At 31.0% G+C, this 26,319-nt stretch overlaps 1 protein-coding gene across 1 annotated transcript; it reads right to left on the bottom strand.

Annotated features, from left to right (window-relative positions):
* Positions 1–10,159: 10,159 nt before the first annotated feature.
* LOC143051280 (vitelline membrane outer layer protein 1 homolog) lies at positions 10,160–25,061 on the bottom strand. The gene is made up of 4 exons (XM_076224234.1): positions 24,832–25,061; positions 23,607–23,710; positions 14,430–14,621; positions 10,160–11,461 (listed from the first exon to the last, which is right to left on the bottom strand). Exons 1-4 carry the CDS (start codon positions 25,001–25,003, stop codon positions 11,216–11,218), a joined length of 714 nt encoding a protein of 237 aa, XP_076080349.1. The 5' UTR covers positions 25,004–25,061; the 3' UTR covers positions 10,160–11,215.
* Between the last annotated feature and the right edge of the window lie 1,258 nt (positions 25,062–26,319).

Below are 26,319 nucleotides of genomic sequence, written 5' to 3'. Positions count from 1 at the left end.
TCTCTGAAAATCATCAATTAGGCGACTTGCACTGCAGCAATTGAAATGAGATACCACTTTTTGAATTAAGTGAGAAAAAAACGTACACAGAACCACAAATTAATTCAAAGAGTGCATACCTTGTTCAATATAGGTAGTTCATTACACGGTTCCAAACTGGTCGATAAACTCAATTCAAATAGGACTTCTCATTGAATATTTAGAGAGGCACTTGGTCAGAAGGTACGACGAACTAACTTTATAAATATCGGCGTTTGAATCTTTACAATCCTTTTACTACATTTGTTTTTTTAAATTTAATTCTTCCTTATTGGCATTGATATGTTGATTTTTGTATCATAATACAAATTCCACATTGTAAGTACTTTCGAAAAGGAAACAATGCATTTATACGCTTCAAAACATCAATATAAAAACTACAATAAGTTCAATTGTGGCTATTATTGTTTTTTTTAAATTTGTATTACACATTGTCACTCATTTGTTTATATTTCATCACCGGCTATTCAATTTGTAAATAAGTATTAGTCATGTTTATGGCCTTCATTCAAAACTTTGATGCTGTTGACAGATCTTTGATAATTCTTTGTTTTCTTTAGGAGAATACAGATAATTATATGTTATAATGTTACACTTCTGCCTCAGGTTCGGGTGGATGTACTACAATACTGTCGGTATTTATTACAGACATTTCTTCTTTGTTAATAAAATTGTCATTTTTTTTTTTGTGTACCATTATTTGCAATCAGTTGTTTCAAATGAATTTGGTAGTGTAAATTTTGTTATGAAATGTGAATGACATACGGGTAAAGACTTAGTTGGTTTTACTTTGTGTTTTTTAAAAGTCCGATCATTTCTACATTTTTAAAAAAATTATAAACTTGTCTTTGTTATTACCATGATTAGTAACAATTGTACATCATGAATGGTTGCTTTTCATAAAGTATAATGAATGTAATAGAAAAACTAACTAAAACTTTGTCAGCAATTATTACACATATTTCTTCTTTTTTTAATTTTAATTCGTGTACCATTATTTGCCATTAGTCTATTTTTGAATACCTTTGGGTATGCAAATGTACAAGTAAAGATACTTAAATTTGTGTGTGTGTTTGTGAAGAGTTTTATACATTTTTTATTTTCTCATTTTAATACAACACCATGAAGTATAATTTTGTATAAGCATATTTTTTTTAACATAAGGAATGTTTTTTTCTCATAAAGAGTAATGAAGATAGTTTAAAGATACTAAAACTGCTACGTATTATTTATAAATATCTCATATTTTTGTTAAAATCATTGTACCTTCATTTTCAATCAGTCATTTTAATGATACTTGGTGATATAATTTAATTTTATGAAATATGAATAATAAAAGGATAAAAAAACTTACATTATCTCCTCTTTTTAAACGGAAGCATTAACAAATTTTTTATATGATTTTTTTATGTACATCGTTATGGATTGTTCTCCATACATTATGATAATTATCAGATAAAATATACTTTATATTTCATTTGTATTATTTTTAAATTTTATTGAAAATCATCCACCGAATTGGCATGTTTTGATTGTTTTGAACAATTCTATTAGATTGTAGCAATCGCGATATACATTTTCAATTAGTACTCATCGGGTTTGATAAAAGAATGCCTTTATGCTTTTGGCAAAGGAATTATAATGCAATTTAAAGTTGAGATTTGTCTGCACGTTTCACTTCTTTCCAAATAAACGAAAACAATCTGGGATCAGAAAATTTTGTTGAATGATTAAAAATAAAATGTCGGGCTCCTGTACATAGGCGATTTAAATTTTCCCGAGATTCAGGATCATTTTAATGAATTGAAACGAAACTACGATTGCGTAATTTGTAAGAGTACAACATATGACGTAGTAGAGTTCAATCTGTCAGAAAGGTCCCTCCATCCTATCCTTCCGATCAGACCGATCACTTTAAGTCTGACATGTTTGTGAAGATGAATTGCACGTACTGTAGCTATAAAACCAGGTATAACCCATTATTACATTGGTTGCAACGAATTACATTGATTTCCCAGTGAAATAAAAACCGATAATTTCACATGTGATTAAACGTGTTTATTTCACTCATCTCACGTCATACAACAATAGGCGTTGTCAAGGCGTCGATAACGTCGGATCAAAACAAATTGTGAATGCGTAGAACAAATATATAGTTCCTTATATTTTCTACTTTAATTTTATTAAAAAAGCCATTTGGCAATCTAATAAAAAGAATAACTAATCAAAGAATTCAAATATCGAGAAATATGCAACTCGTGACCGAACAACACTCGTGAAATAATGTGTTGTTCGGACAATCGTTGCATGTTGTTCTCTATTTGAATTCTTTGATTAGTTATTCTATATCTATTGTCATCAGCAAATGCATGTCAAGACTTTTGTTTTATATGCGTTCCATTGATTGAAGTCTACGTTTGGTTTGAGTTTGTCAGTTTTTATGGACTTCCTTTTTTGAATTACCTTGGAGTTACTTCCCTTTTTGAATTACCTTGGAGTTCAGTACTTTTGTTAATACTTTTTTTATTTGCATTTAATAAACAATGCTGATATTACAAAGTCATGTTGATGAAATAATTAAAGTAAATATAGTGATAATGATATTCCCATTAGAAATATAGGGTTCATACGAAAGAAAACTCAAGTACATGTTCATGAAAAAGTATTTAAAATGTTTACAAAGCAATTAATTTGTGATTTACACTAATGAGCTTGGGTGTGTAAAAAGTGAGGATTATGGCTTCCGTTGATGATCACCTAAAAACTACTCAAACAGCGTCTTTAAACTTGTTATATTTTCTTTTGAAAAGAAAGAGTGAGATAAAACAAAATGAATAGAAATCAAAATTTTCTTAAATCTCTTGTATCCGAGAATAATCAATTTTGTCAGCTATAACCGACCTGAACAACGAAACTATCAATTGGAAATTACTCTCTTGGAAAAGCCATAGGATTTTTTTTTTAATTGAAAGAATTGAATAAATAAAAATAATGTCATCATAATAATAATTAAAAGACTGTGACATACAAATACATCGATCTGATACTAGAATATCGATCCCCTTGCCATATTCACCTGGATTTATTTTAGCTTTACCAAGCCAAGCAAGAGTTGTGTCCCTTAGATTGTCGAACTTCCGGTGTTCGTTTGAGTCGAACTATGTGTATCTCGAAATATTTCTGTGGTCCGGCTGACTTCGACATAACGAGAGTCGACTGTAGTTAATATTGGGCGTTTTACAAAATATTTCATTATACATTTTTTTTTAATTTTAATAGCATGGTGTATTTGAAAATAAGTTTAGTAAATTTCAATATCGTCTTTATTACAATTTCAACGAGAAAAATTCGTGTGCTCAATATGTATACAGTATGAATAGATGATATTGAATATACGTGTACATAAATGAGACAAAAACAACTACAGGAGGAAACCAAAGATCCAACACTGTCTTTCATTACCATTAATCAGAAGTTGTTCTCAATTAAATAACACTTTTATCTGATGTGATCGTCTAAATTTCCCTTCATCAAGAACAAGGGGGCGGGCTTGATGTCCAAGTTATCTGCGTTATTTATGAACAGCAATAAATAGCATGTCCAACGCATGTTGTGAATTCGAGACTAACTTTTATAAACATGGTGCATCAAATATGGTATTTTGAATAAAATTTCATCAGAATCGAGCAAACCCCTTTTTAAGTGGGAGGATGTTTATTTAACGAAACACGTAAAAAGATATGTGATCAAAAGAAAAAAAAGTAAGGTGATTTCTTTTTCTTAATTTATCAATTACCGATTACATACATCTCTTGCCAAGATAACATTGATATACATCGACCTCCTTGTTTCGTTAATGGTAACGATTTCGATATTGATATAAGCTTGTTAAAGAATTTGAACATATCTTTACTCTAGAATCTCTGCCAAACTAGCATCAAATATTCACAAAAATAAAAATGAATACCAAGAAGCAACAATAAAACAGCACAGTACATAAGACCAAATTCACCAACCACAGCCGACTAATCCGACATGCATATAAAGACAAATAAAGACAAACCAGCAACGATAAAAACACATTCCATAGCCTTAAATTTGATTACACCAGATTAAGATGCACGCAATCATATGTGTTGCCGTTTTAAACCATGTCGTAAATCTAACAAAAATACATAGGAATAAACTGCAACGGGAAGCTACCAGCAGAATGAACTCTTATTTGGACATTCAAATTAAAAGCAACACAATATTTAAAAAGAAGTGTCAAAATGGCATTAAATTGCTAATTAAACACTCGGTTTACAATTGAAAAGAAGTATAATTGAATCTTGACTTGAATATTTTCAAAAGTGGTCAAGATAACAAGGGGAAATTTTAATATAGCGGAACTGTTAACAACGGTCATATGTGTGCGAAGTAAGGCTATACAACTTTTTTATCTATCATTTTCTACGGATATTTCCTTTACTAAGTCAGGTAAATGACGATTGTCTTCCATTCGTTCCTTTGGTTTGTCATGCCCGACGTTCGAATTTGTCAGGTTTTTTTTATTTATTTTTTTAATTTTTTTTTATTTTAATTTAATTTATTTTTCCGATTTTGTTAAACCCTAGCCGTATTTGGCACAACTTTTTTGAATTTTTGGTCCTCAGTGTTGTTCAACTTTGTACTTGTTTTGGCTTTCGAACTTTTGTATCTGGGCGTCACTAGTAAGTCTTGTGTGGAAGAAACGCACTTCTGGCGTATTAAATTTTAAACCTGGTGCCTTTTGTTAGCTATTATTCGTGTGTTTCTTTGTCCAATATGTTCTCCTATTTATTTGTATTGTAGTCCTGAAATGTATGTTGTCATTTTAATGTTATATTTAACATTGCCATTAAAGCGGGAGGTTTGGCATGTCACAAAACCAGGTTCAACCCACCATTTTTTTCTTTAAAAAAGTTCGGTACCAAGTCAGGAATATGACCATTGTTATATTATAGTTCGTTTCTGTGTGTGTTAAATTTTAACGTTGTGTTTCTGTTGTGTCGTTTGTTTCCTCTTATATTTGATTGTGAAATCACATTACTATAAGACGTGTCACGGTACTTTTCTATCCCAAATTCATGTATTTAGTTTTGATGTTATATTTGTTATTCTCATCGGATTTTGTCTAATGCTTAGTTCGTTTCTGTGTGTGTTACATTTTAATGTTGTGTCGTTGTTCTCTTCTTATATTTAATGATTTTCCCTCAGTTTTAGTTTGTAACCCGAATTTGTTTTTTTTTCTATCGATTTATGAGTTTCGAACAGCGGTATACTACTGTTGCCTTTATTTGTCAGTGTTAATGGAATTTACCTTAGATCTTGGTATGTAGTTTTACTCTTTGAGTGGTGTCATAATCGAAAATACTTTAAATTATAAACGAAGAAATTGAATTAATAGTGTAATGAATTCACACAATCGTTAAAACATTTTTCTTCATTCTTATCAGAAAAAACAAACTAAAATCTTTAAGTCAGAAGGCGAAATAGAGAAAATACGTGGTATATTTTTTTTTATATATATAGCACAATTTAACTACTTATATTAAAAACGCATTTAAATTTCTACACTATTGGTTTCTGATGTAAAATAATTACTTTCTTTGAAATCGGTAATTACTATCTCCCGGAACATTTTCTTTTCAATTAATAATTAACAGTTTTCTGTTTGATAACTAATCAATCAGACAAATGATTCAATATTCCACTGATTTATTACCTGTCATATAATGTCTTTCATAGAAACAACAAAGTTAATTTCACTATTTCAATTTAAAAAAACATGAAAAAGATAATTACAAAAATTAAACTGTAGAGATATAGATATAATCGAATTTTCCTAATTCCAAAGAAAATTATGAAATTAATATTCATTTCATATTTTGAAACGTCTTAATCATTGCATTCTATAACTGCATGAGCTGGTTTGTTTATTTCAAAACATTGATCCAAAATTAAAATACTTTAAATGTGTTAAATACAACTACAACAAGTTTGATCACTGTAATCAATTGATGATTTCCTCCGGCCTCACCCCCTATGGATTTTACTAACCCTCTATGGATCCGTATGGGGTCAGTAGCGAACCATATAACTTATATTATCGCACCGCTTAAAAATTATCACGTTTTGATTGGTTTAAAGCCGTCACGTGGTGACCCCCTATGGATCCGTAGGTGGTTAGTAAATTTCATAGGGGTTCATGACGTCACGTTTACTATCATTGGTGATGTCATCTATTAAATAAATGTTGTTGTCTTTCATTGTTTATTTTTCCACAAAACGCAGCAGAAAAGGTTAAGCATGCGATAAATTCGTTATACGGTTAACTACTGACCCACTACTGACCATAGAGGATGAATAAAATCCATAGGGGATTCGGCCTCCGGCCTCACCCCCTATGGATTTTACTAACCCTCTATGGATCCGTATAACTTATAATATTATGCCAATATTTATGCAAATACAACTTGAAAACTATGAACTAATTTTTTAAAAACATTTCTTTGCTTTTGTTGGATATTTGTTCCACAGTAAATATATAGATTTGTTTGTAATTTTAAGAGTTATGACACTTTTGAAATGCTTGTAAATAATGAGAGATGGTACATGATTAAATCCTTTTCTGTATTTGATAGAACAATGAGGTCATATGCTTTCGAAATCAGTTTGGTCATGTTGGTGTTGAACTGTCCTTTCATTGGACATTTGTACCATTATTTGCTTGCAAAAATGACAAACGATGGCACTCTTTCCAATTATTAATTTGTGCTTATCTGAGTCGAGTTTTGTAGGTCCCTTTGTTCGTACATGTCTACACGTACATGAATTTTTATGTATACAGCGTTGGCTACATAGTGTTGGGTTAATGCGTTCATAATTAAGTTTTTTTCTAAAGCTTATCATATGCACAAAATTAAAAAACAAAAGTTGCTTATGTGAAGGTATCCCTTTTTGAAATTAAGGAACTTGAATTTTAGATATAACGTATTTGTACATTTATGTTAAACACGATTTAATTTATATTTTTTAAACAATTTTTGTATACATATTTGTAATATATGTGCTTACCTGACTGCCTGGTTATCATTAAGTGTGACTTGAAGAATATTCAACCATGGATAGGTAGAAGTCTTTGGAAAAGCATCAATGTTTGTTGTATATAAGTTAGACAAATATAGTGTTAACATCGACATGTTATATAAAAGAAAACAAGGTTTCGTTACCTTTAGATACTTGATATGGTTTTACGTAAATCAACTGACTTGTAAGGAGGTCTATAAAACCTACATTGACTTTGATTATATCATGACTCCTGACCAAAACAATGAACATAAAAGAGAAAAAAATAAATATATAAATATCCTGTCTGATTATATCTCTCCTATTCTGATACTGTTCGCGCTCCCTCTGCTTGTGTAGTATAGTTTGTTGTTAACATGTGCTGATCTCAAGACTAATGCGTTCGTCTCTGTTTTTTTTCTGGAATTTGTGAAACCAAAGAATACACACATATGTAAAAACCTGTATCAAAAGTTGCTTCAGTATATTTACATTAAAAATTTCACTGTCAGGCATAATTAAATACCAGAAATTCTTGTCTTTTCAAATAGAAATCTAATTATTGAAGAAGTGGCTTTAGTGTTCCTTGTCTTGTTGAGTACAAAAATTCAGAAAAAAATTTGTATATCTTGATTAATGATATTTAAACTGACATTTGGTTTCCTAAATTAATATAACCCATTATCGTATCATCATTGTCGAAGTCGATTTTTAATCAGTGGTCAGTTGATGTCAAAGAAGAATGCTAGATTTCTCATAGTTATGATTTAATAATTTGTCTAAATATCTCCGTTGTACGTTTTATGCACTTAAACAGAGTATATCTTCAAAGTTTATTTCTAAATCACATATATGTACATGTAAAAGGACTTTGCAATGATTTTTTATTTGTTTTTTGTATAAGTTCACGTCTGTTTTTTTCTTTATCGTAAGCACCCAGTTAAAATGATGAAAATGTATCAGCCTGCACGAAAGGTTTAACAGACACAGACATCAAAACAAATTCATAATGAACTAAACATTCGATAGACAACACGAAGATAGAGTATGACGTCATTTTAATATCAAAATCATTCTACAAAACAAACTACGCAGTTTAAAAAAAAATGTTTTTCTTTTGAAAATTTTATACTATTAAAATTCAACAAGGCAGCCGACGCAATACAAGAAAACCCCAACGTTGGCCTTAAGTTTATAATTTGGTATCATTGTGCTATCTTGCTTATTTCAGTTAATATTTCATAAAAGCGTTAATTCATCTGCTAAAAGCAAGTCATTACTTTCAATTTATTTAGTGCAATGTGTGTTTCTTATGTTAAAATATAGATACAATGACTGATTTCAGTGGGGTACAATTAATGTCAATCAAAGTACATTTTGTGCATCTCGTTATTTTGAATTGCTGTCATCACCTTTATATATATTATGCATAGACTCGAAATTACGGTTCAATTATTATAACATTCCTTTTTTTATTCAAACTTCTTCATGTTCTAAATTCTAGAAATTTGTGATATATGTTTATGGGGAGAGAAAAAAAATCCCAGCTCTATGTAAGACTGCACGGTGGAAAAGAGACCGTCAACTTATAACATCGAGAGCGTCAACCGCAGTGCGTGTTAAGAATGGTAAACTGTCATGTTAATGTTCAAAGATGTCCTGATTCAAGCTTAAATGTTATGGAAGTACAATATTTTATTGAATTGAAATGAATTTATTGAATTTTTAATTCCAGAATACGGAGGACATAACACACGCGTTCATTGATTCGAGCAACAACAGATGAAGCTGTCACATTATTTTGATCCCGATCTTTTAGCTTTCAAGCGTTGTAAATAGGTAGCACCTGAGATCAACCTGGTTTCTTGATGAGCTTATTGGTACTCAGTCTTCTAGTTTTATATGTTGTTTTAAGTGTCGTAGTTTTTCGTTTTTTCATAAGAAAAAAATATTTTGCAATAAAACTGTGTTTCTCATATTTCTAAGTTTATGGAAATACTTTCTCATAGCAATAAACGAATATGCTTGATATATGTCGATAATAAAAACAACGTAGCGACATCAAAATCAAAAAGACATCGAGAGGCCAATGTATAATCTTCAAAAAATAGACAAACATTTGTACTTTTGTCAAGACATAAAGAGCCCCGTCTTCACAAGTGGAGATTCAATGCAAAAGACATTTTCACGATATGTCATTATTACCAAATTACCAAAAAGAAAAAAGAAAAAAGCAGCAAACAAAAATCACCCATTAAGAAACAAAGACACAGCTCCCGACTAGGGAAAACACGTAAGTAAACTTGTAGATGGATAACAAAGATTTTTGAGAAATCAATCTGATGTTTTGCGATCAGTAGAATGATAGAAGGTATATAGAATAGTTTACAAAAAAAAATCAGTCAATATACTAGTAACCTGAATCATAATACCATATAATTCAATGCTTGCGTTTTCAAGGACTTAGTCTGATATAAAATAATTCGATTATCTGAGTAACTGGTGCCAGCTCTTGAATACCGAATAAGTACGGAAATGTATATCTGATATGATTGTAAAGTTGATATATTACTGCTACGGTGGGAGAAATTGATAATTTCCAAATTTAAAGCGACTCGTTTGTGCTGCGATCACCGCTGATGTCAAATTCGAGGTATACGTCTAAAAATGAAGCGGATGAAGCCTTGTCGGTTATTACTTTAACTTCTAGTTCTGAAGGATCTAGTAATTGAACCCAATAAGAAATGTTTGGATTTTTTAAAAGAAAAAACATCATCATTTCATCTGATTGTCAAATCAAAGGATCGTGCTTCTTTGATCGTCACGTGTTTGACAAGTGTATGAAGGCAACCTTACTCATATGACAACAAGAAGAGTTTGGCAAAACAAGAAACACGAAAGATAATTTTAGAACATATAACCGAAATAAGGTTGTTTAGAAACAAGATTTAATAACAGCAGTATAGTTTATCATTTTGATCTTTCAATATGGTGTGAGTCAAAGCATAATAATAATAATTTTATTTGCAAAGTACACTCATATGGGCCAAGCAAACAACAAGAAATATACAATACAAATTACAAGTATAAACATTATACGAAAAATAATTATGAAATTGTCACGTTTATAAACTTTACAGATGGCTTAATAAAGTCGCGAGCTGCTGTCCAATGATAAGATACATGATTTAAGGTTGTCTTAGCTTTGATTTGTATAACTCGGTTTGATGTGATGAATTTTTTAATACAAGTGATCTCTCAGAGTTGAGCTCAGTTAAAATCTAGAAAAAAAATTATATTTATCAGCACGTTTATTCCAAAATTACCAAACATTTAGTCTCTAAGTGCATTTCTATTCGACGAATATTCGAAGGAAATGAGAAAACTACAATGTAGTATTGCGGACATAAAATAGGTTCATTTGTGAATATGGTCCAAAATCTTATTTTTTAAGTCAACGGGAAACCCCAAATACCACTTGGACAAAGGCATGCGCAAAGAATACTGCCATAACGAGTTAAACAAAAAGTCACTTCATAAATTGCGCAAGTCCGAAGCGCTGATGCTTAGATTCATCTCCATCCGAAACGATGTGTTATACGTCTATTTTAAACTATCATTGAAATCAAATAATATGTCAGGTAGAAGTTGTGGTCAAAGTGTTGACCGACAAAATGATGCCACCACGATCAAAACGTTTCATTCCTTGATGGAGTGGGATAAGAGAAACGAGTGCCAATGACGTTAGAATCGAACTTTGTAAAAATTGTTTAGTGCAATATATAAAGGTTATGCTTATGATGATGAAAAAGACAACGGTGGGTTTAGGAACAAAATCCCAATGTCTGCGTCTAATGCCACTAATATTTAGTCCAACAACAAATAGAAATTGAAATGAAATATACAATACAGTTTGCTACATAAAGTAAAATAATGTAATTTAGAAACTGTAAAGATTGCACTTTTGTTTCAAGTAAAATAAATAACTTATTACATTCTAAATTTCCCTAGTTTACTTAATTCAAAAGCACCGAAAGTTTTTAATTGTTGTACATTTTGCTTAAGTAGTTACAGTTCTTTATCATGTTTATTCACAACAGAAGAATTTAACATCATTAAGTGCGGTATCGTCGAATCCCGCTCCTTGGACAGCTTGTATTTTAGTCTTTAAACCACATATGGCACTGTTCACTGGACAAGCGTCACTCCGTGCACCGTAAGCCCCATATTTGCCATACCCGGGAGGAAAGCTTAGGTCAAAGTCAAACAAATTATCTTTAAAAGATCTGCATCTGAACCTGACGTAGTTGGCACCTGTACTGTCTTTTGTAGCCTACCAAACATAAACAAAATAAACATGTTCTGAGTTCATTCAACTTAGTATAAATTTATGAATTTGGTGTGACGCATATGTAAACTGTTGTCATCAACCGTTACTTAAAAAAGCATATAGTTGGCAGTGTCATCCATTTTATATAGTTTCGGAAAATTAAAAAAAATATACCAGTGCATGAGATATGGTTTGTGAACTTTTAATTAAATACAAAACTAAAGTTTTGATAAGCGAAAAATACAGAAGATTTAAGGATATTAAAACACTATGAACCTGAGTAGAATATGCAAAAGTCTAATTAATCAATTTTTGAAATGTATCTTCTATATGACTATTCTGTAGAAAATCAAACTCACACTAATTTGCTCTGTGTGTCCAATAATTTGCAACCTTAATTATAGAACTGTACTTAAACAATGAACTTCAAATAAATAAGGTCGAATCCAATAAAACCAATTTCAAAGTACGACTGTATGATTGTGATAAACGGAAACAGGGAAAAAATGAACAACATCATATAAAATGTATAGCACATATATATAAGAAAATGTGGTATGAGTGCCAATGAAACAACTCTCCATCCAAGTGGCAATTTGTTAAAGGTCAAAGTACGGCCTTCAACATGGAGCCTTAGCTAACACCGAACACCAAGCTATAAAAAACCCAAAACATTACTAGTGTTAAACCAACGGTCTAATCTATATAAAAAAATCGAGAAACGAAAAACACTTATGAACCACAAAAGACAACCACTGAACATCAAAGTTCTAACTTAGGACAGGTGCAACCAAATGCATCGGGTTTAAATGTGTACACAATAAGTTTATAAATCTTTACCAGAGACCAAATGACATAAAAGTAAACAGCTACAGGTCACCGTACGGCCTTGAAAATGAGCAAAACCTATACCGCATAGTATGTGCCTGAGCTAGCCAAGTATAGGACCTTCAGGCCAACTGTGGTAAAATGAAGCTATGTTTGAAATATAGATGAGAAAACGTACATGTATAATATTCTGGTAATTATTTTGTCTCTATAAACATGTTACACTGGTTGAGAGAATATAACGTAATCTTTCGTTTTCAATCAGCGCGCCAACAGATGAAATAAACATGTATATCTCCCAGTTGGTAGAATAAATGTCAAATGAAGTTAAAAGTTAAAGAGCTTTAATTGAGGACCCAATATTGCGATAGGTTAAGCCAAATACAGCTAAGGTTATTTGTCCCTGGGATATAACCTACACCCTCTTCCCTTTTGTTATCATTTTGACAAGGTGTCGGCCTCATCGTGTTTTCCAAAAGATGGAAATGAGATTTTACCCCAAAACCAAAAGAAACGGATAAATCACACTTATCATGCTTATACCTGTTAGATCTTTGTAAAGGTTATAGAGGACAAAGAACGGCTCAAGCAATATTATTTCTGGAAATCGGAAAATATTTTGTGAATGAATTATTTAGATTATATATACTTGGCTGGCTCATGCACATACTATGCGGTATGGGTTTTGTTCATTTTCAAGGCCGTACGATGACATATAGCTGTTTACCTCTATGTTATTTGGTCTCTGGTAGAGATTTGTAACTTATATATGTACATAAGACGATTTATTTTCGCAAATATTAGTTTGTTTACAGTATGCGTAAATATCCATTCGGCATATCAACATATGTTACATTTTTACAAGAACACGAAACGAGTTTGTAAAAAAACCTTACTTGGTACGATCGAAATTAAGAATCTCCAGGGCTAAAAATATAAATAATTTGAAATTTTCAAAATACTAAGATTATCTACCCTATGAATATTATCTTAGCTGCATTTGGCAAAATCTTTCGAATTTTCAGCTTCGTACTTAATTTCGCCTTTTTAACTTTTTTTGGTTCGAGCGTCTCTGGTGAGTTTGTTGTAGACGAACGCGTACAACATGTTTATCCTTGCATCTATGCTAAGTGAAACTAGATAGATGAAAACTGCAAAAATTCAAAACAGAACAGCTGAATCTAAGGTCAATTTTGTCTTAAGCAATTGTGGCATTAATTTAGTACAATCGCATAACATTAGCTTTAGTACATTTACATAACATCAGTTTTAGTACAATTTCATTAATTATGATAAGAAATTATACTGTTAAAATGTATCATCGGCATCATGCCAATATCCAAACCCTGGTAACTGGGCTTAATGAATATCAAATGAAACAATGATAACCATCTAAAATCTACAATGGCATACCAAGGTTTAGGATTGACCAGTTTCTTTAATTCTTACCCTGATGTTTTTACATCAATGTTTTAACTTTACTAAGGTAGTAAATGTATGAAAGTTACATAATTTTCAGTATGTTAAAATTATACATGATATTAAATGTTAAATGTTACAGAAAAAAAACTCGCGATTAAAAGAACAATATCTACCTCTGGCATTACAATTGTTTTTTTTATTTTGTTTAACAGAAAAGTTTAAAAATTCAAAAATTCAAAATCAAACACAGGTAATTTTAACATATTCGATTTCACTTAGATTCTTTATTGCATGAATGACGGACACCGAGTAATGTTTATAGATCAAAAGTGCTAGTCTGTTTAAGTCCCCATAAAAAAATCTTTTGGAATAGGAAATACGAAATATTGTCCCCTTGTAATATTTCTTGAAATCAGAAACATTATTATATAGATATCAAAGTACAAGGACAAAAATAAAAACATTAACAACTCATCACCTAGCTTAGAATTTCAAAATTTCAGTTCAATGCATATTTCATATTGCAAATTATCTGTACATCCATACAGACATTTTGTAATGGACTTAATTAATTAAACTTGCAAAGGAGATTTGAACACAACAAACATGTGGTTTGTTTTGCAAGAATTTTTAGTATATCATTGATAATAAAATCCGTTTAGATTTCTAATAGCTTAAATCGAGAAAATATTTGTTACATTTTTAGATTTAATCAACTTACATTGTATTTCTCTACTTGTAGAGAAAATGAGGTAAGAAATGTCTTAGCCGGACAAAGTGCTTCCCCTGTCCAATTTCCCCATACCTGCTGACCAGAACTTGCCGTGTCACCACAACGATCACTCCCTCTACTCCCACAGATAATTTCTATGTCATTCAGTTCTGTCTTATCTGTTAAATGTGGTCCTTCGATCTGTAAATAAAGGCAATAGCAGTATACCGCTATTCAATAGTCATAAATCTATTTAACTGAAACAAATGCGGGTCATAAACCAAAACTGAGGGAAACACTTGATAGTATAAGAGGAAACAAAACGGAACAGTTTTATAAATTGACCATAAACCCACTTATTCATGGTATGGTATCAATATTTCTGACCTGACACTACGTACTTTTTATTGCTTAATTCATTAGAATTTAATATGCAATGTTTCGGGTTCTTTCGGGAATAATCCCAGGTAAACCCTCATCAGAGGTCGACCTTTATATATTTATTTCGTATCTAGTATCATAGATAGATGTGTGTCTGTTTCATAACAGTTTTTTTCAAATTTACTACACGTGCATATAGGTCTACGTTGTAGCTAGTCTTTTTACAGACTCAAATAGTTTTATAAATTGACCATAAACCCACTTATTCATGGTATGGTATCAATATTTCTGACCTGACACTACGTACTTTTTATTGCTTAATTCATTAGAATTTAATATGCAATGTTTCGGGTTCTTTCGGGAATAATCCCAGGTAAACCCTCATCAGAGGTCGACCTTTATATATTTATTTCGTATCTAGTATCATAGATAGATGTGTGTCTGTTTCATAACAGTTTTTTTCAAATTTACTACACGTGCATATAGGTCTACGTTGTAGCTAGTCTTTTTACAGACTCATATCGTATATATACGTTCTAAAGTATACATGTCTTGCACATTTCACCCTAACGAAACAGTTAGACTAAGTTAGCATAGATGCATATAGAAACTCTCAAAGAAACCAAAGATTAGAAAACAAATGACTGAAATATTTTTGAATATCTTAACACGGTATTAACAAAAATGTTGGTATATAAACCGGAAAGATCCGACTGCCAAAAGATAGATAACAAAAAAAAAAAAAAACTATCTAAATCCAAACCAGATAGTGGTTTAAAAAACAATAAGAATATTGGCAACATGATAATTAATCATTAAGCCAAAGACATTGATTCACAATACCCCACCACGGGAGGCTTCAGTATACAATCTGTGAAACAGATGTAAAAAGACGTGATGCCGTTTATCTTCAAGCGATCACATACAAGGAAAACCGAATGGTTCCTGTTATATTCATGTATAGACCCGACATGGTATCTACACAAACCACTTCAATTGTTAAACATGGAGACATTTGTATATTATCAAATAGGTGTTAAAACATACACGACAGTCTGCTGTTGAATTCCACAGTATAGCACTGATAACTACTATCTCTATTAGATCTCGTGTAGATTTATGATAGATTAGATCACGTGAATAAAGACAATAAGTCTTTTCATTATATATATGAATAATTAACCAAAGGTGCTGATCTACTTGGTCAGTTTCTTTAGTCTGTAAAAAGACTAGCTACAACGTAGACCTATATGCACGTGTAGTAAATTTGAAAAAAACTGTTATGAAACAGACACACATCTATCTATGATACTAGATACGAAATAAATATATAAAGGTCGACCTCTGATGAGGGTTTACCTGGGATTATTCCCGAAAGAACCCGAAACATTGCATATTAAATTCTAATGAATTAAGCAATAAAAAGTACGTAGTGTCAGGTCAGAAATATTGATACCATACCATGAATAAGTGGGTTTATGGTCAATTTATAAAACTATTTGATACGGTGAATTTTTCACTTGTTGTGATCTCACCCGTTGAATCAGGTTCTATTTCATTATAGAATTTTTGATCCTTATTTATGCTATGGTACGACGTATTTCTGATCGAGAAACTACGTACGACACTATACTATATGCACAATGCAATAGTATGCATCTTTGTATATGTTTATAATATTGTACATCGTAAACAATCTACATATACCATAAGATACAAATAATAGAAATCTAATATATATGTAAAGTGAATAACTTAATATATCGATGTATACAGAATGAACTGAAATAAAAATAAAAATAATAGAATACAAAAATAAAATAAAATTATATAATACAAAAATAAAATTATATAATACAAAAATAAAATGTATATATAGAACATATAAACAATGTTGAATCATATTTATTATTTAATAATTATTTAAATGATAATAATCCCGTTTCATTGAAACGGGAGGTGAAAATAATATTGTCACACAATATAGGACAATATAATGCACCAATGACTAATGTGATATTTAATTTATGATCCTGTCACCACTAATGAAGATAATTCATCGCTGTATCATGTCAAACCTTACAAGGTAGCATGAAAACTGACTAAAACAAATATGATTGTCGATGAACTATGGAAGTTATACTATAATACTAGCAAACAACCCTATGTCATTACTATATCATAGTCCAAAACCTACATGAAATACTTGCCACTGGATGTTAATCAACAAACAGCCAATAATTCATCGCTGTATCATGTCAAACCTGACCAAGGTAGCATGGAAACTGACTAAAACAAATATGATTGTCAATGAACTATGGAAGTTATACTATTATACTAGCAAACAACCTTATGTCATTACTATATCAGAGTCCTAAACATACATGAAATATCTGCCACTGGATGTTTAGCAACCAACAATCAATAATTCATCGCTGTATCATGTCAAACCTTACAAGGTAGCATGGAAACTAAAACAATTATGATTGTCAATGAACTATGGAAGTTAAACTATTATACTAGCAAACAACCTTATGGCACTACTATATCATAGTCCAAAACATACATGAAATACTTGCAACTGGATATAAAGCAACAAACAATCAATAATTCATCGATGTATCATGTCAAACCTTACAAGGTAGCATTGAAACTGACTAAAACAAATATGATTGTCAATGAACTATGGAAGTTATACTATTATACTAGCAAACAACCTTATGTGATTACTATATTATAGTCCTAAACATACATGAACTATTTGCTACTAGATGTTAAGCAACCAACAATCAATAATTTATCGCTGTATCATGTCAAACCTTACAAGGTAGCATGGAAACTGACTAAACAAATACGATTGTCAATGAACTATGGAAGTTATACTATTATACTAGCAAACAACCTTATGTCTTTACTATATCATAGTCCAAAACATACATGAAATACTTGCAACTGGATGTTAAGCAACAAACAAACCAATAATTCATCACTGTATCATGTCAAACCTTACAAGGTAGCATGGAAACTGACTAAAACAAATATGATTGTCAATGAACTATTGAAGTTATACTATAGTATACTAGCAAACAACTTTATGTTATTACTATATCATAGTCCTAAACATATATGAAATATTTGCCACTGGATGTTTAGCAACCAACAATCAATAGTTCATCGCTGTATCATGTCAAACCTTACAAGGTAGCATGGAAACTGACTAAAACAAATATGATTGTCAATGAACTATGGAAGTTATACTATTATACTAGCAAACAACCTTATAGCACTACTATATCATAGTCCTAAACATACATGAAATATTTGCCACTGGATGTAAGCAACAAACAATCAATAATTCATCGCTGTATCATGTCAAACCTTACAAGGTAGCATGGAAACTGACTAAAACAAATATGATTGCAAATGAACTATAGAAGTTATACTATTATACTAGCAAACACCCTATGTCATTACTATATCATAGTCCAAAACATACATGAAATACGTGCCACTGGATGTTAATCAACAAACAGCCAATAATTCATCGCTGTATCATGTCAAACCTGACAAGGTAGCATGGAAACTAACTAAAACAAATATGATTGTCAATGAACTATGGAAGTTATACTATTATACTAGCAAACAACCTTATGTCATTATACTATATCTTATATAGTCCTAAACATACATGAAATATTTGCCACTGGATGTTAAGCAGTCAACAATAATTATTCATCGCTGTATCATGTCAAACCATAGAAGGTAGCATGGAAACTGACTAAAACAAATATGATTGTCAATGAACTATGGAAGTTATACTATTATACTAGCAAACAACCTTGTCATTACTATATCATAGTCCTAAACATACATGAAATATTGGCAACTAGACGTTAAGCAACTAATATCGATACTAATTAGTATGTCAAGCCGTTTAAGGTTACATAGAAACTAATAACAAATAAATATGATTGTCAATGAACAACGAAAGTTATACTATTATACTAGCAACAGATCGTTGGCGTTTCAATGGGCAGAGTTGCCTCCCTGGAAATATCTGATACTGCTAATTTTGACCATAATTATAGACATAAAACAGAGAAATATGCTATAAGAATAATATTAAATTCCACTTAAGAATGAGAATTGATGGATTTAATAAATTTAATGAAGAAAGTGAACAAAGTGAACAACTATTTGAAATAGTACACTGTTTTCATTCCTTCGGAAGGTACGAGAATTCTTAGAAACAATAGCAACATGTACTAAAGAGAAAAGCGTATATATACGTTCTAAAGTATACATGTCTTGCACATTTCACCCTAACGAAACAGTTAGACTAAGTTAGCATAGATGCATATAGAAACTCTCAAAGAAACCAAAGATTAGAAAACAAATGACTGAAATATTTTTGAATATCTTAACACGGTATTAACAAAAATGTTGGTATATAAACCGGAAAGATCCGACTGCCAAAAGATAGATAACAAAAAAAAAAAAAAAAAAAAAACTATCTAAATCCAAACCAGATAGTGGTTTAAAAAACAATAAGAATATTGGCAACATGATAATTAATCATTAAGCCAAAGACATTGATTCACAATACCCCACCACGGGAGGCTTCAGTATACAATCTGTGAAACAGATGTAAAAAGACGTGATGCCGTTTATCTTCAAGCGATCACATACAAGGAAAACCGAATGGTTCCTGTTATATTCATGTATAGACCCGACATGGTATCTACACAAACCACTTCAATTGTTAAACATGGAGACATTTGTATATTATCAAATAGGTGTTAAAACATACACGACAGTCTGCTGTTGAATTCCACAGTATAGCACTGATAACTACTATCTCTATTAGATCTCGTGTAGATTTATGATAGATTAGATCACGTGAATAAAGACAATAAGTCTTTTCATTATATATATGAATAATTAACCAAAGGTGCTGATCTACTTGGTCAGTTTCTTTAGTCTGTAAAAAGACTAGCTACAACGTAGACCTATATGCACGTGTAGTAAATTTGAAAAAAACTGTTATGAAACAGACACACATCTATCTATGATACTAGATACGAAATAAATATATAAAGGTCGACCTCTGATGAGGGTTTACCTGGGATTATTCCCGAAAGAACCCGAAACATTGCATATTAAATTCTAATGAATTAAGCAATAAAAAGTACGTAGTGTCAGGTCAGAAATATTGATACCATACCATGAATAAGTGGGTTTATGGTCAATTTATAAAACCACAAACACTGGACTGCTAAAAAAACGCCAACATACATAAACACGGACTATGTGATAACAATTGCCATATTCCTGACCTGGTTCAGGACATTTTAAGAAAAAATGGCGTGTCGAACCTCCCGCTTATATAGCAATGTTAACAATACCGATAAAAACAACATTACGTGACAGGAATAAAGTACAAATAAATACAAGTACATTCAGGACAGAGAAATACATTAAAAATTAATATAATAGTCCATTTCACCATGTAAACCACAGAATAACAACGAACATCTAAGATTAATTTGTGACAAAACACAATTACAGCACAACAGAATAATGAACTATGCGTCACACGAATGTATCAACGCCACAAAAAGTGACGTCACAGGTAAATTTCTAAAATTACAATAGGAAATTGGGATTAAGTTTGTAATGGTGTTATTTGATGTTTTTTCTAACCATTACAAGAATATTAATATAAAATTGTGTTAGTAATGGTGTCATTATTTGTATTTTAAAACCATGGTTTTTCACAAATGAATCATGTGCATATAGTTACTTTTAACCTAAAAATCATATAAATGATCTAGATGATTAATATCTTTACTTTTACATACATAAAGAAAAAGAAAAATAGAATTAAAACCATAAACGATAAGACATTAAACAACATCCAACAATAACTACATATGGAACATCATAACTAAATACATGAATGTTGGATGAACAAATACCGAGACACGTCTTATATCAATGCGACTTTACACTCAGCAAAACAGTCATATTTGGGAATATGTCATGTTTGGTAGTTAGAAGACCAGACGACGTAGATGATAAACCACAATCTAAGACGTGGTAAAAATGTCGTTAGTTAGTTTAGACAAAGAAACATCATTAGATTAACCAATTCGTGATGGTGTCCATAACATTTACGGAGTGTTAATTTTAATCTTTCCTCTTCATAACTCTGTTGGAGCACACTCCTGTATATGAAGTCCGTATAGTTTGAACATGCACAAGTATAACGTATGAACTGAGATATGTAAACACCATACGATGGGGCAAAGGGTATGTTACTGTTGAGAAATGGGAAGTTGATAATTGGGAAGTTAAAATCGTCCCGTTTGTCATAGATTTTAGTGTGAAGTCGTCTATCTGTGTCAATATTGAGTAAACGATCAAGGTATGAAGCAGTCCTCCTAGTATCAGTAGTATCCTTAATTTTTAAGTTCACTTGGATATATGAGATGTAAGTATTGGCTGAAATACGGGTTATTCAGTGAGAGGACATCATCAATATATCTGAAAGTGAAATTAAAGAATTTCACAAGGTGCTTTTTCTGTATGTCTTTTAGAAGGTTTTGAATGAATTCTGCTACATACGAGTACAAAAACAAATCAGCCAGTAGAGATGCACAATTAGTACTGTCTGTAATACCGACTGTCTGTTGAAATATCAATCCTCCAAACTTAACAAATATGTTGTCAATCAAAAAGTCCAGCATTTTGATAATATCATCTCTTCAGTATATGTTATGGGTAGAATCAGTGTGGCTCTTCACAAAAGTAGAATTATTATAACCAAAAACAAAAAATTTGTATCTACGATTTCCCTTTTTATAGAAAGCTCTGTTTAATGGATGTTGAAGTCGATCTTTTAATTGAGCATGGGGAATAGTAGTGTAAAGCGTAGACAAATCAAAAGTTTTAATGATGCTGCAAAATTGCAGAAATTTAGATCTAAGATTTAGCAGTAGATCTTTAGAATTTTTAAGAATCCACATCACTTTAAGACTACTGCTGGAATATATCTCATCACAATATTTTTGAAATGAAATGTCAGTGAAATGCATACATTAAGGGTGTACTTAGGTAAAATTAAATAATTCTAGAATTTAAAATTGATGCTATAAGTCAGAATAGCATTAGTTTGAGAGATTTTTTTTTTTAAATGATGGGAAAAGGCTGCCTCGGACTTTTGCCTTATATTTGCCTTGGTATTATTTGGGCCTAAAATCGAAAGAAAAGTAATCTAGAATCTGTTTCAATTTTGGTAAAATACCTTTTATGGGATATTCAATTCTTTTATGAAAAAACATGGGTATTATGTAGCAAAACATTTTACCCTGTATCGTAGAAGAAAAACCAATGGAGTTTGAACATCTGACAAAAATTCATAAAGTACATCCTTAAACGATTAATTACAAACATGTATTGTATGATCTTCTGATTTGACTTACTGATATTTATTCATATTTTTTGGAACCTTGTGATTAGGTTGTTGTATTTAGTCACTTCTAATATTTCTTCTTTCCCCTGCTGGTGGACTGGACTTGGTGTATTGTGAACTTTAAATGAGTTAAAGACACTTTGTAAGCTGTGGCACGTGGCTTTGTACTTATACTCAATTAGATATTGATACTTCTTTATTGACTGATTTCTTTGCTCTCTTTGATGATATTTTGAGGTTTTTTTTAACTTCAGATTTTAATAATTTTAGATTGCCATTGAATTGGTCGAAATACTTGTGACACCCGGTGAGAAATACTTTTACACATATAATTTATATTATTGAATCAAAATAAGGTATGTGTGTGCATGTTTAAGTGCACATCTGGGGAAAGCCCCTGCATCAATGTGGAGAATGACTTATGAATTGACATAATGGTATGGGACACTACATGTAATCAGCAAGGAGATTCTAAAATATGTGATGTTAACGTATTATATAAAAAAAAATGTGTATGATTACCAATGAGACAACTCTTCAAAAAAGACTAAATGACACAGAAATTAACAACTATAGGTCACCGTACGGCCTTCAACAATGAGCAAAGCCCATACCACATAGTCAGCTATAAAAGTCCCCGAAATGACAAATGTAAAACAATTTATACTAGAAACTTACGGCCTAATTCATGTAATTTATGTGCAAATAAAGAACAAAAAAACAAATATGTTACACAGAAACAGAAGACAACCACTGAATTACAGGCTCCTGACTTGGGACAGCCACATACAGAATGTGGCGGCGTTAAACATGTTAGCGGGCGCCCAACCCTCTATCTAACCTGGGACAGTGGTGTAACAGTACAACATAAGAACAAACTATAGAAATCATATAAAAAAGCTTAACTCATGAGATGGATACAAATAGAAATACAGGTTTATTCCACCAGTGTCTGCATAAGGAAATACATGTACCAAGTCAGGAATATGTCATTTTTTTCCATTCGATTGTTGTGTTTCAGCTTATGATTTTGCCATTCGATAAGGGACTTTCCGTTTTGAATTTTCCTGGGAGTTTGGTATTTTTGTTATTTCACCTTTTATAGACGATTTGATGTTAACTTGGTTTACATTTACTGCTCGCACAATTAACTAAATAGTTATTTTATTTTGACGATAAATTTTGTAACGATTTTGTTACGATTTTTACAATGTTTTAGTATAAAGTAAAGATAGTCACGTGTAGTTGGTATCTGATTGTAGAAGTTAAATAGTCTTAACTCTTACGTTTTAATGATAATTATTAAACGATTATCATAGAAGTATACATACTTTCATTCTGTAACCAACAGCATAATGACCTTTTCTACAAAATTCTTCATTTGCCCAATTACCAAAATATCCACCATTTGTTACAGACAATATCTTATTATAGCCTGAAATAGTAAAAAATACTCTTCCGCAAAAAGTTCTTGACTAGCAGCAGTATATACATTTTTTCTCGTCAATAATATTTCAAACCTATTATTGCAAATTCTTACGTATTAAACAAATGTAATCATATGTATCAATGAAAAAGAACGAAACTTCCAAAAGATTTTAAAAGCAACTGACACAAATCCTACGTACTTAAAACAAATATTGATAAAAACAACCCCTTACAAAGTAAAGCGTGTTATCCTTCAGTGTATTATCAGGTTTATTACGGTTATTTAAAAAAAATGTCTTCCGATCTTTATAAAGATTGCACCAGCTTTATATTTTTACTTAAAGGTTGCAACTTTATGTCGTGACCAATTGATATATAATTCATTATGGATCATGATCATAAGTGCAAGTTTAATTAAACAAATGTTGAGTATTTATCAACAAAATGAACGAGATAGACTTCCAGAACAATACTGTATCAAAATTGTCTTCCACATAATTATAATGCACACAATCATATTGCAGTCTAATGGACTTATGTTTAATATTTGACATGTTTGAAGCATAGTTTAAGTATATTAGAAAGACTTTTCATATTCAGTTGCTATCAGGTAATTGTTCATCTTTTGAATTTTAAAAAAAGAAAAGAAAAGATATTGTGCTTACATTTATGACACAAAACAAACTAAACGCAAGTAAACAAACTCAAAGACAAAGAAAAAAGCCCTGAACTTTGCGAAAATCTAACCCCACTACAAGTTCAAACGCTGTGAGTATATATGAGAAATTGGCAACAAATAGCTCGTTTAAATCATGCTTAAAGTTAAAAAATTAACATAAGTTTGAAAGAAAAACAGTTGACACTCTCAAGAACAAGCGTGAACTAGTGTCTATTCAATATAAATATAACGTGGTTACTTTAACATGCTCCTTCTACCTTTCTAAAGAAGAAAGGAAGAAAGCAAATCGGACTGTTGACTCTCTCTATTAAATTGTCATCTGATGCAATGGCCAGACGTAAACACATAAATAAATGGAAATATATCAGGGTATCCTAGACTTCCCCTATTATGAACATCTTTCCATTGCCTTTAATTATAAGTAAATTTTAGGTGAAGATTAGACTTACCGACATATTTACGACTGGTATGTAGGATGTTTGAACCTGAAACATTGTCAAAATTCGTATGACAGCATCCGGACTGATCAAGTTTACACTCTTGAGTCGAATTTATATAAGTAATCTCACAACATTTGTCACTGAAAGTCAAACAAAATACTGCACATTGACTCTGAGACATTCTCCCTATGGCTGTGAGATTCACTGACTTGATTTTCTTATTCTTTTCTACTCTAAAGTATTCTGCTCTCGTCTGATAATTTCCAACAGCCGACACCGCATTTTGAAATAGGAAGCTACATATCGAAGCGATAACATATCCTTGCATGTCTGATACAACGAATAAATCTATGTAAATAAGATAAGTTTTAAAGTTTTAAAACAAATGCTGCACACCACAAATTCATTTGATAACTGCAATTAATCTAGTTATGTTTAAATTCAAGACAACTTGCTTTTAGACATGATAGATTCAGTTTGATTTATGCTCACACTTAACATATATCATAGGTCTTCAGAGTCAAATGTCAATTGAATTATACCTTGTACATGTAATACGGAGAGAGCTTTTATAGGCTGTGCCTGTTGCTCAATCCTTTTCATATCTTAATGAATAAAATATGTTTAAAATCAAAAACAAATCAAATGTCAATTCATATTAGAAATTTCTGCGTCCCTAACACATCAATTGTCCCTGTAGTATTCTTAGTCTCTCTTTGATTCCAGAGATAAGACTTGTTTATATTAAACACAGTTATATAAAGCATTTCATTGATTAATATGTATGAATTCAAATATTGATTATGAATAACATTTTTATATTTATTTCTTCTGTGAATCATCATATACATTTTATCATTATTAAATACAGTAATGAAAGTGAATTATTAAAGGCTATCTGATATATTGTGAGAAGACAAAATACCTTATGAATATTCTAAAAACATCTTTCAAAATACATATACCAATTTTAATTACTCCAAAATGTATAAGTGAAACAGAATTATAAAATAAGTATAATAAAATGATGCAATAACACGAAAACGAGATATTTATCAATACATGATGAGATAAGCTGATAATGATAACAAATTACTATACTTAAATTTGTTCATAGATTGAAATAAACTTAGACAAAACAAACGTTACATGGATAGGTACTAAACACATAGGCAAGACAAATTGTGTGTAAAGTTGGGACTGTCATGCAGCAAGAGTGCCTTCAAACTATTGGGCCGATGTTTTGTGTTGATTAAGACAGAATATTATACTATCAATACCAAAATCTAAGTTGTGTTTCTCGAATTCAAGAAATAGAAAAAAACATATTACATAAATGGTCATAACAGTCACTTTCCCAATTTGATAAAGTAACAATTACAAAATTATAAATTATCAAATAATATCAAAATTGAATCATCCGTTCATGTCCATCCCATGTCCAGATGACAATATGGTACGTCAAATAAATAATAAAATTTATTCATTCATTTTGGA

The sequence above is a fragment of the Mytilus galloprovincialis genome, chromosome 11 (genome assembly GCF_965363235.1).
Source record: "Mytilus galloprovincialis chromosome 11, xbMytGall1.hap1.1, whole genome shotgun sequence".
NCBI classification, from domain to species: domain Eukaryota; kingdom Metazoa; phylum Mollusca; class Bivalvia; order Mytilida; family Mytilidae; genus Mytilus; species Mytilus galloprovincialis.
Note: the sequence above shows the minus strand (reverse complement) of the source record. Positions and strands in the feature narration are given on the sequence as shown.